This window comes from Apteryx mantelli, chromosome 5 (assembly GCF_036417845.1).
Source record: "Apteryx mantelli isolate bAptMan1 chromosome 5, bAptMan1.hap1, whole genome shotgun sequence".
NCBI classification, from domain to species: domain Eukaryota; kingdom Metazoa; phylum Chordata; class Aves; order Apterygiformes; family Apterygidae; genus Apteryx; species Apteryx mantelli.
In genome coordinates, this window is record NC_089982.1 from 9,903,087 (window position 1) to 9,915,690 (window position 12,604).

Here is a 12,604-nt window from a genome sequence, read left to right on the forward strand (position 1 = left end):
ATTTTTAAACAGCCATCAAGTAATCATAAACCGAAAAGCACCTGGGGGGGGAGAACCTTCTAGTTTCTCTTTGTTTATTCTTGATCAGCTCAAGAAAAACAGATGATCTACTCTAATTATGTAGCGGAGTTCAAAGTTTTAAGCTACACTCCTATCAATCATCTCAATGCTGGATAGTTCAAGCACATGCTTAAGCCTACTAAAGATGACAATACTTGTGCAAGTAACCGACAGCATCACTCAGCTAACCGAACAGTGGCATGTACAAAACTTACAGAATTAAGTTATCACTTCACAACCAGAAGCAGCTACTTCTTTATTGGGAAGCAAATTTACTAACAAAATTATCAACTATGGAATCAAATACATGTTCATAGTGGCTTTAGAAATTTATCACGTACTAACCCCACACTGCGTATTAGTTTCTGAAAAGCACTAACTGTGCAAAACCAGGACCATAAGGTCAAAAGAAAAAGTGGTCTAGAAGAGATTGCCATTAGAGAGAAGTGAGCTATCATACAGGCATTGTAAATGAGTACGTGCTACAATTTTCAGTAATGTATTACTTACCATAATTGTAATTTCTCTCTTGCATATGTTGAGATCTGGCACACTGTTAACATACATTCGTTTCAGTGCGCAACGTATTCCACCATGGGTACGTACCAGAAACACAGTTGAGAAGCCACCTAGAGAAAAAAATTACGAATGAATTAAGCTAATAGAGATGGTTATTCCTCTAACCAACATCACTATGTGCTAAGAAATGAATGAGGAAGTGTGCATGCCAGTCTCCAAGTGCAGAGTGATAAGCACTTTCAAAATTGCCAAGACTTGACATGTCAGTCAAAACTCACTTACATGAAGTATTCTGGACAAAAACTTAGGAAGCGTACAATTATGTTACATCACTAAACAGAAATATATTTTTTAATATTTTCACATTCAAGTGATAGTCTTGTGTGAACTCCATATACTCTGTTTTGCAAGTACCAACCCTGAAGTCTTTTCAGAGTCTCACCTAGAAATAAGATCAAATTGAAGGTATTCTCCATTCCTTCACAGCTTTTAAACCCTCCAGTATTTGATAAAGTAGATTCTTATTCTTCTCCTAAACCTACATTTTAAAATGCAAAGAGTAAGATATTAAGCCAAGAGTCATGAGAAATATTCAAGAAGTCCTGCAAGTTTTTACTGTAGGATAGAAATAGGCAGAAACCCAAAATCGTTAATAGTGCAAGCAAAGAATCGGCTCTAAAGTAATGTTTTTATTCAAACCCCTGTTGAACACAGATGAAACTGAAACATATTACCACTGGAGTAAGAATGCTCATGACTCGACTAGTCATGGGAGCATGAACACTGTCAAGTTCAACTGCAAGCCAAACACTTGAGCCCTTCTCCCAACCTCAGTGTTAGGTTTTTCCTTTTCTCTTCATTAGTAGAGAGAGAGAGAGAAAAAAAAAAAAAGTTATTACGCACAGAAACAAAGGGAAATGGCCTCTGCACAAAGTATTCTGAACACTCATGCAAACCAAAGGAAATAACCCTCACTCTTATCTGTCTTATGCTAATCCTAAATGCTGCTCATGGCCTATAGCAGATTATATCACCTCAAGGTTCACACACACAGCTTTGCCAGAGTTTTAGGAAACCTGCCACAAAGGAACTCATGTCAATCCATACTTTCCTTAATTGACTGCTGTCTAATGGTAACCCAACTATTACCATGGGAACTTTCAACTAGCACAAAAACTAAGTTTTACAATCAGGACAGAAATATGTAAACTAGAATGATTAACTGCTCTGATAATCATGTAGCCAACTGAAATGCAGATGTTCCAAGTTTCCTGATATAGCCTGCAAGTAGCATTTATAAAGTCTAATGCATCTCATTTGATAGAAGTCTCATCAGAAGCGTGCATTAGAATTTACAGCTGAGGAAGGTTCATTTCATTAGGAAGTTTTCTTTTAGATCAAATATCTATTATTTGTCTAAATGCGCAATTAAATTAAAAATGAGATGCTATGATGTCAAAACAGAATTACTGCCAATTTTAATATAACAGCCCAAATTCTTCAAAAATATTATCCTAATAAACCTAACCTGGTTTACATAGGGTACTCCCAAAACATGAACAGGACACATGCTCTTAAGTTACTCAAGTTTTAATGCTAAGTTCCAACTGGGGTAGAAATGTTCCTACAGGGCTCCCCTAATACCGGACTGGAGCATTATGCTAACGGATTGATGTACAGGCCATTCTTATTGAAACATTCTGTATAATTCTCACAATAAGAAGTAACAGTCTTCAGCTTTTAAGAACAAATATTTGAGCCACAATATGAAGAATACTTGGGTAAAACACAAAATTCTAAGTGCTGGAAGACCAAAACATTCATTGTCTTTTATCCAGTTTGATAGCCTTAAAATTCTCTACAACTAGCAGCAGGACAATACCAAAACACTGGATTTCAAGTTGCCTTGACAGTCATTTTTATGTAACCAGAGCAGATATGATCAAGTTAAAAAAAAAAAAAAAGTAATTAAAAAAACCCACACACGAGAAGTGAAAAATCTGAATATTCTGACAAAAGCTCTTTTTGCCATTAGGTGGCAATATTAACTAATCCTGAAACCTGGAAACAGCCATAAAAGCAGACCTACTCCCCATTCTGCTCAGGAGTAGATAGATATGTGACCTTGAATGCTTTTCCATTAGTAAATGGCAACATTTTAAAATGCCAGTGGGATCTTTGATGAAAGGACTAACTCTGAACGAAGCTTGATTACGTATATAAATATTTACAGGAACCCTAAAAGTAACCAGCTCTCTGGAAATCTTTGTCCAGCAAAACCCTAACCCATGAACCTTCCCAATAGTCTCTGACACTAAACTTCTCACTGAGAGCACCAAAGCAAGCAGTAATCAGTGCTGTAAACATTTACAGGTCATTTTTATCAGTTTGTCCATTTTTATCAGTTTGTCCTGAACACTCAAAGTAACACCACTGTAAGCACAACCCACTGAAGGGCTTTTTGATTTTATTTATTTATTTTTTTAAGACTAATTACAGGAAGTGAAAGACCCTCTGAGACAAGCTGAAGTTCCCAAAGTCTGGGAATCTCCTAGAAAACTTTTATGAAAACTCTTGTAACATGTTGTCATGTTAGTAGGGAGCAAAGAAGAAATAAAAAGCAAGCCACATACGTTTTATTGTCGGACATTTTACAGAAACACACCCAGAAATAACGAGTAGTCACTTTTTTGCGGACACTCAGGATTACAGGCTGAACAGAACTACACTTCCACATGTAGGTCAGCATAGGAGCTTGCATTTTGCTAGTATTTTTATAAATTGAAGAAATTCTCTATTATTTGACACCAGTAAAGACAGGAAACCCACCAAGTTTTCCAGAACAGAATGCATCCAAAAAAACACCTTAAAAAACAAACTATCACATGCTATTGTACATAAAAAGATGACAATGAAGTTCCAGATTTTAAGCCACCACTTTCCCTATACACGTCCATTCTATACCACCCATCATGGCAATTTCGATGCTCCCCTTAGATTCCTGTAACTTGACCCATTGCAAGATGCATTCAGGTCCCAACTCCCCCATAGCATCCCGCAGGTTCTTCCCATCTTCCCACAGACGAGAAATACCACAACATGCCATGGCTGGTCCCAGGACAGGTATGCAGGGACTAGTTGACTAGCACACATTCTTCACCTACTGGGCGACCAGCAACAGCCGTGCTGACTTTGAGGCCTTTTCATCCGAGGGAAACATAATTTTAGGTTCTCTCATCTAAGGGAGCACCAAAATTTATACTATCTTTGATAAAAAATTGACAAAAAGCACGTGATCATCAAATGTAATAATCCAGCAAATCACATATATGCGCAGACTATCAACACTTTTGGCAATACAGTTATGCTAACTTCACCACCTTTAGCCATTAGAGTATTTTAGCAAAGCAAGCGGGTTTACTTTTCAGTAAACTCATTTCAGGCACCTTCTAAAAATTGGTACTAATACGGATTTCCTAACAGACTCGTATGCAAGGCACGAGCACAAAGAAGTATCTTTTTGTATGATGACACTGCAGTGGGCTTGGCCAACCTGATATGGCATATGTCAACCTCAAAAAAAGGATACCATAAAGGATTAAGAAGATACAACTTAGAATCACTAGCTATTTTCTGATCAAAATTAATATTAAATAATAATTAAATATTAAATAAAAATATTAAAACATGTCCTTTTTATTGTGTGCTAGAGTGGTAGATTCAACATATCATCCCTATCCCCCTTCCCATTTTTGACAACTGTACAAATTAGATATCTTAGTGTCTTATTTCCATGAAACCTAATTGAAATTGAACAACACTGAAAAGGTGTGCAGAACAGTCACATTTCATAAGTCACATTTCCTTAAAACAGTAAGCTAAAAACCCTTTCTGTATCATCTACAGTTTCAACAGTTAGGATAAACTTCCCACATCGAAAACCTGCAAGCTTGGAAGCTCATTACTAAGAACCTCAACAAGCTGATATTCATAAGTCCTTCCTACCCTGAACAGTCATCTCTTCCATCTCAGTCATCCACTTTGGGAGCCTTATTAACTAGCTAACTTGCTGAGCCCAAGTTTAAAACAAACAAATCCACACACTTACAGTGGCCACATTCTCAACTCTTTTTTTTCCCCCATGTGCATTTCAGTACAACTCTGAAAAGCACGAAGGGTCTCAACTTTCTGCTTACATCTTACCACACTATATTCTTGAAACTCCAACTGCAAAACCATGAAACTGTCAGAATTTAAAATAGCTTATTTACTTACTCCAGTAAAACAAAATATAACTAAAGATTGCTCTGTTATCTTGACTACCTTTTAGACAGCTGATTCATTTCTAGCGTTTCTTGATAGAACTGTTGTGAGCAAAGACATGCTGAACAAACATTATGCACACTTCAGACAGATACACAACAAAATGGAAAAAAGATTTTTTTAATACTCCTTTAAAACAAATAGAAGCACCAAGTGTTACACCTCCAACCGGTTGACTATCTGACTAAATCCTCAAACCTCAGACAAGTAAAACTTACCTTTCACTGACAAGATAATTGCACACAGAGTAAAATGCAACAATTACTACCCACACTTTCAACTGTTGAACCAGGAACAGCAGTTTACTACAGTCACTCTTAAGAAGGTCAAGGTATAAAAGTCTTCCCTACAAATGCTTTCAAATTTGACTGTTAGACAGAGATGGTGATCTAAGTCTTAACATTCTCCATTTAAATACAAACAAATAGTCAAAAGTATTTATAAAGCTAATCATTGTTTAAAAAAAATTGTTTTCAGCTATAGCATTTCCATTGAGCTTTTCAATACATTTCAGTAGCCTGAAATGAATAAAGAAAGATGGGAAGCAATATATCAAAGCTCTTCAAACAAGTGTTACAGTAAACACTGGCCACTGCCTCATGTTTTTCCCTCTTTGTCTATACCATCAGCACAGTTAGGTATTTAATTTTTTTCTTTTTTTTTTTTTTAATTTTAAGGAAAAGAGAGAGAGAAAGAACAAGTTTTGAGAAAGCTAACCCTTTGAGTTGTGAGCCCTAAGAAAGGCTATAAGGCCAACATGTCTGCCTCCTGCTAAGGCACATGTCCAGCAGCTGCATTTATAGTCATTATGTGAAGTTATTCCTAATGCACCAGAGTAACCTAAAGGGAAGTTTACTTCTACTTTGAAGCCAATTGTCAAGTTGTGCTCTCAGCTCTGCATGATCTTGGCCAATGAGAAGGCCATGTGTCCCTCTCTCTGCAAAGCTGCAAGTGGTAGGTTGAAGTGAACATTATTTTCCAGGGCCCATGTACCCACACATATGCTGCTCACCTTATTTTCTTTGGAGTATATCTTACCATCCACATGCTACCATTCTTTAAAATACCAGACTGGGCTTCTTGGAAATTCAGATAATGTAATTTTCAAGAAGGAAATAATTCATGTGCATTCATTTGTGTTGTCAATCAACCACCTCTGCCTTGAGCAATCCTTTCACTGCTATCTCATACTGCATCACTTCACACCTAGATCACTCAGTGTACGTCTGCTCTCTGTTATTCCGGAACTAGAAGCTGACCAGATGTCACCAACAACTACCAAAATAAAGTTAACCTGCAACCAGAGATGCCCTCAGAAGTTGCATACCTCCTGGAATTGCATATCCTTCTCAGCACTATAGTTTGCAGGCTCCGCGCACAAGCATGAATCATTTTAGGGACTATGAATCTACTGAAAATATGCAATGAGACCAGACTTTGAAAGCAGCAGTATGAAAGCTGTGCAGACAGGCTCCAAATGATGCTGAAAAGCAAAAATCTTGCAAGTCTACAGCAAAGGACAGCAGCAAGGCCTCATGAAATGTTCCAAGTACATGCTCTTCACAAAAAGTATATTTTTTGTGAAAGAAACACACCTCTGAACTCTGTGACATTACAAACAGCAAAGACACTAAAAAATCCAGTTCAAAAAAAAAAAAAAAGTTAAGAGGAGAGCAGCATCCCCCTCTCCTCAGCAAAAACTAGCTCCCAAGATCCATGGGCACTTCAATATAGACTACTTGCAAAGACCCTTTTTCAACAACTATTAAGCATAAATGTGTTGTTTTTGCAAGGAATTTTGAGAAAACCCTGTTCTGCCACAGTTATGAATTAACCCGTGTCAACAGCCTTTCCACCCTGCTCTATCACATCTTCATATCCTTTATTAGAAACACAGTGCATTCCTGAAGTTCAGAGAGTAATTTTGTGATGCTAATATATTGCTACAGTGCCAAAAGTAATTGAAAATTGTAGTCAGACTCAAGCACCGCATGCTTGTTGAGAACTGTTGAGAACCTACACGTTAGCAGAAATTTATCACATGATTTTCAGACCTTGTGAAGAATTTTTGCTCAAGAGTTCAGTTTTTGTCAATGACTCAATAGGACAAGGAAGCCTCCTCAGCACTGAGCATTTAGATAATTCTGCCTTTGCATTCCTGAAGCACCCCTGCATGAGAAGATGATGAAGCACCCCATCAAATTAATTACCAGTTTTCCTGCAAAGCTAGAAGATTTCTGGCAACAGTCAGAATATATATATATCTCTTGTTGGTAGGCTGTGCTTGCAGAGTAAGGATAAAGGTCATCCCGCTTTCACCATCCCTGTACACTGCCATCACTTTATTCACTCCAACACCACTGCCACATTGCACCCGCCACTGCTAGCCCTGAGCCCAGCAAAGCAATGCCAGCTACTGAGAAGGTGCCATACATCAACTGTCTCAACTACTCTGGCTGTACTGCCACAAATCAAAGGCATAACACCTGCCCATGCTCTTTTTCAGGAAAGCTCGGTAAAGTGGCCTACCTACTGAATAAAAGCAGTCTTAAGTCACAGAACAGTTGAGTTTGGAAAGGACCTCTGGAGATCATTTCATCCAACTGCCCTGCTCAAGCAGGGTCAGCTACAGCATGTTGGCCAGGACTGTGTCTGATTTGGTTTTGAGTATCTTCAAGACACTCACCACCACTCCACCACCTCTCTGAGCTACCTGTTCCAGTATTCAACCAGCCTCAAGTTGTGCTAACTTAACCCTCAAATTGCACTAAGCTGCAAGAAAAATACATCATGTGAATTTCAGAGTCTCCAACTAAAACATGGTCAGAGGTTTCTCAGACCATGAGAAAGCAGACCACTACAAGTGTAATAACAAAACAAGCAAAATGGAACAGTGTATTGAAATACCTACTCTAAATGCTGTACACCACAGATCAGAGGCAAGTGTTCCACTGATTCATTATGATATGTTATGAGGGCACAGTCACTTGGTAAACCCTATGTATATGCATACACGTGTGTGTGTGTGTTTATGTATACTTGTGTGCATATATTTTTAGTAAAGCATATTCCACAAGTCTCAATCCTGAACATAAGGCTCTGAGTAAGAGCTCCATCTGGAATAGCGGTTGACAGATGTTGCCCGCAAGCCCAGGAGCTCAGCATTCCAGAAACTAAGAGTACAAATAGCTCACTATCTTTAAAATAATCCACTTGTACATGCAAATTTTGGACTTAAATATTTCCCCATTTTGAGTGTGCAGACAATGCATTCAAAGAGACATACTACTACTGAGCAGTCCGTTTTTCCTGCTGCCCACACAAATTCCCACTGCATAACGCTCTGAATATCACTGCTTGTTAAACAAGAAGCACTGCTTTCTTCAAGCCTGCATCTCTTCTTAAGGCAGCGTTGCAAAAGTAACAGCCATGAATTGCAACCCTTGGTCCATGGGACAACCCTACAGGACATAACAATACACCCTGTTAATATCTGCCATTCATACCTGTATGAGGCAATCAGGCTTCTAGTCCTGCCTACAAACTGGCACTCTCGGGTCTTCATTTCTCCCAGCACCAACCACAGTCCAACTTGGCACAAGGCTTGGACGTGAACATCTGAGAGTGTTCTGGGCAATGAAGACGCTTCAAGTTACTATGCAGCTCTGAGAAAGTTTAAAAAAATAGTCTGATATAGTTTTGCATCAAAAGCTTTCTTATTTAGTAACACCTATGCACCAAAAGACATGCCAAGCTTTCAAAGAGTATTTTTACAGTGAAACTGAGAAACACGCAGCAAAGCAGAGCAAACAAGCGCCTAATGCACAAAGAGAATTTTTTCCAATAAAAAACAAAATCCGATAAACTCTCACCATGGGCAATCATAAGCAAAACCCACAGATGACAGTATTGCAAACAAGTGCAAGTACTTTTTATGATCAGCCAGCAGGAAAACATTATCCCCAAAGTTGTTTTACAGACTTGAAATGTCAGCTATAATTCTTCTTGTCATGGCAAACTTAGTACTGAAGACCAAGTATCCCATAAGCTTGCTACCAGACAAAGAATTAACTCTACACAAACTCAAGTGCTACACAACATGCTATAGTACAATGCCCAGAAATCGTGGAAAAATCCCTCGTGTCAGTAAAGGGACTAGGTAAGAAAGCAGCACAAGTGGAATACAGAGGAATATTAAAAATACCAGTCCCAAGTTGGCAGTTTGTCTTTTAAATCCCAAGAAGTATTCCTATGGCATCAACTGGGACCAACTTTTGCATGCTGATTCAGTTTATCATCAAAAGGCTCAAGAGGAATCTTACAGCCACCATCTCTGATACTGCTGTCTTTCACTCTTGGCCTGCAAGGACGAGCAAGGAAGTCTGGAGTCTATCCGCAGTGCCTTGCAACTGTTTAGCTTAAGATCTCTTAAATTTTGAAGATGTAGTCATTAAGCCTCTCTGCTTTCCTCCCCTTCCATCAGACAACATATTTCTTTCTCAAGGAAAAAAGAATTGAGAAATAAGAATATAAGGCAAGCATGCATATGTACTGATGAGACACACATTAAAATGTCATTAATTGGCCTTTTAAAAGGCAAGTCTCCACAGAGTCCTGTAAATTATTTTTCTTGCTGCAGTTGGCAGCAGGACTTCTTTGTAAGAGGATTTCCAAGAGGGCAACTTGGAACAAGTCCTCTCATACACAAAAAAAGACTTCCTACACAAATCTATTCTGTCATCCCAGAATTAACTGTATTAAAAACTTCCTAATTCAATGAGGTGATACAGACTTCAGAATATTCTTTTTCTATATTCAGTAAACCTGTTCTAGTCAGCTGGAGGCCTGCAACAGTCCACTGGATTGTCAAATACCTTTTGCCACAGACAACTTAAATTTAAGGGCTAATGTTGTAGATCTAGGTTTAAGCAGATATTGTCTGACAGTTGGCCGACTGAGATATCCAAGCTTTGATCTGGTCAACAGCAAAAGGAACAAAGCTCAGCATTTCTTAAAAGTAACCAGGTTACCTGCTATCCACAGCTGACTACCTTAATAAGGGCACTGTTCCTGTGCAATATTCTGACTAGCTGCCTCAGCTATACCACTTTCAGAGATAAACACAGACAATTTCCTAATGCAGATGAATTTGTAAACTAGCCTAATTAGGTACAGCTACTAAAATTGAAGCATTTCTATTTCCTATGACATTCTGTAAATTTTAAGGAAGATGAAACCACCTTGACTGAATAGCTTATTTAATGCATATTCTAAAAACTGCAAGTCTTTAACATGCCAAGCCCTGCAACATAGCATCTAATGCCTCTGAGGTAAAACAAGTAATTTCTTTGGGTAAAAATCTTCCCTCTACACCCCACACTCTTTTGCGGAGAGAGTATAAAAAACCTCCCCACATTTCAAATCTGAACCAAGTTGTCTGAAAGAATATCAGTCACCACCACTGCACTACATCATAATACTATGGTATCACCCACACTTCCTATTCACTGAAAGATCCAATACATTTACCTCGACAACTATATTTAACAGACTCTCTTATGTAAGTCATCAGGTACTCGCCGTCTCTTACTAAGGAAGTTATCACAGAACCCGATGAGTAGATCGCACACAGTGCAGTTAGGTTATTATGAAGACTGAAACATAACCTCTTCTCACCTACGGATTCAAATATCATATTGAAACAAAGAGACTTGGCAGTGTTAAATGGGTCCCTTATCTGTACTAACAGAAACTGGAAGTAGGAACCTGAAGTAAGATTTGGCGACAAGTCATGAGCACTTTGGCTTCATTCATTTGAAAGGTCAGCTCTTACAGCTCTAGGAGTACACCACTGTGGAGATACTTACTACTTGAAAAGTACACTGAACAGAGAAGCAGGGGTACTGTCGTGTAATAAGAGCTTTCCTCTCACAGAAAGGACACAAGTTCTATGTTTAAAGAGACTAAACCAAGTCTGCTCCCAGCATTGGTGGGGACCAAGAAGCACTTTAGGGCTACACAGAGGTATCTGAGAAAGGCCATTTCAAGTCTATCCAGCGTAGCGTACAATGACAGTAAACAGTGTGTTAACAGGCACATCTGTAACAGCAACAAAACAGCTTTCAGTTTTTCCTCTTCTTGCTTCCATGTGTAGGGAACAGAATCTTCCAGTTTGGGAACAACACTATCTTCAACTCATGCAAGGACCTTCAAGTGATTTTTACATCTGAGATACACAGTACAGCAACCAATACACCTGCATATTTTCTCTAACTCATTCTTGCTATGCAAGCACACTTCATACATTTCTTGTGCATGTCAGTACACTGAAATAAGCATGTTTTCCCTTTATAGGGCAGTCGAGTATTTTTAAAGCCAATTTCTTTTGGATGAGCCTACAAGTATTGTCGTTGGGTCTCCCACCCACAGTGAATTGCATTACTCATAATTGCATCATTTACTAGCTTTGCATTTTTAGAACCCCTATCTAGCCTAAACCAGGTCTGGAATAAAAAGCATAGAAGTTCAGGAAACATCATACAAGTTTCTGAAGCCAACACTTTACAAGAGAGACAGCCATCTGCAGGAGGAAGCAACGTTTTTCTCCAAGGGATATGAACTTCAAACCACTCATGCCTCCCTTACCAAAAAGGGAGCTTCAGAAACAAATAGAAATCCACAAAACAGAACCTTCTTAACTAACGCGAACAGTGCCTTTTTTTGTTCACAGTCAATACTGTTGACTAAACATTTATATAAGGGATTATGTTAACTGTGTAATGTAGGTCAAAATGTTTAGTTCAAATCCCTTTGACAGTGCTATTAAATCTCACACTTCTCCAATTTCAAGAGGCGAGGCATATCCTCTTACTGAAGATGTAACCAAAGTGAAGCCTTCAGGCAGGATGCATTTCCTGCCCAACTTCTCACAATAAAGCTTCTGAACTCATCCAAGAAATTGCTAAAACACCTATTACTGGCATCTGCCAGCATGGTAAAAACAACTTTGAACAGCAGTTGTCTCTTCCACAGATGCCAAGGTTTTTTACCTGAGCATCCTCTGTTTCAGGTTTTTCGCTAAATCCAACTCAGTGTCTAGTTTACTCTAAACTGAAAACAGAGGGAGTTTAAAAAGCAGGAGGAGGATATAATCTGTGAATATAGACTAGACAGGAAAATGAAATTACTCATTCGAGAACACCAAGGATATGGTAAACAGAATCCATGATTTGAATCTACTGTTATAAGTTGATTTCAAATGACATTTTGCTAAACACTTTAATGCACAGAATGGTATAGGTATTTTAAAAAATATATTTAAATTCCAATTTTCCATTAACAAGTTGCTTGATAAGAGAAGTCATATCATATTTCCAATATAATAAACAAGAGTCTGAATAAACTGCAGTCACATAATTGGTTAAATCAGTGGATACAGATACACTACATATCTGGTGTGCAACTATTGCAACGTTTTTTGTATAAAAACTAAATTTAGTTCCAAAACCTTTAATGGTTACCACACAATAAAAAAAGGCTCTTTAATGGACTTCAATTTGCTCTGTACTTAGTCTCTAGAAAAAAAGAAATCGTCATTTTAATTGTGATTTAAATACATAAGCAGAAAAATCCAAAGCAAAGAAAGTCTGAGAACGGGTCTGTAACTCTCCGCATCAGTAATTCACGCACGGAACACCACAAA

The 12,604-nt window shown here is 38.3% G+C and overlaps 1 protein-coding gene across 3 annotated transcripts in view; it reads right to left on the bottom strand.

The window, feature by feature from the left end:
• Nucleotides 1-12,604, bottom strand: part of BMP2K (BMP2 inducible kinase) — a 70,997-nt gene that overhangs the window by 45,610 nt on the left and 12,783 nt on the right. For 2 of the 3 annotated variants that reach the window (XM_067297459.1, XM_067297458.1), the window contains exon 2: nt 571-689. In XM_067297459.1, the coding sequence (XP_067153560.1) occupies nt 571-689 (119 nt within the window). Of the gene's footprint in view, nt 1-570; nt 690-12,604 lie in introns of those variants that run through there. The other variant, XM_067297461.1, reaches the window with a different exon arrangement.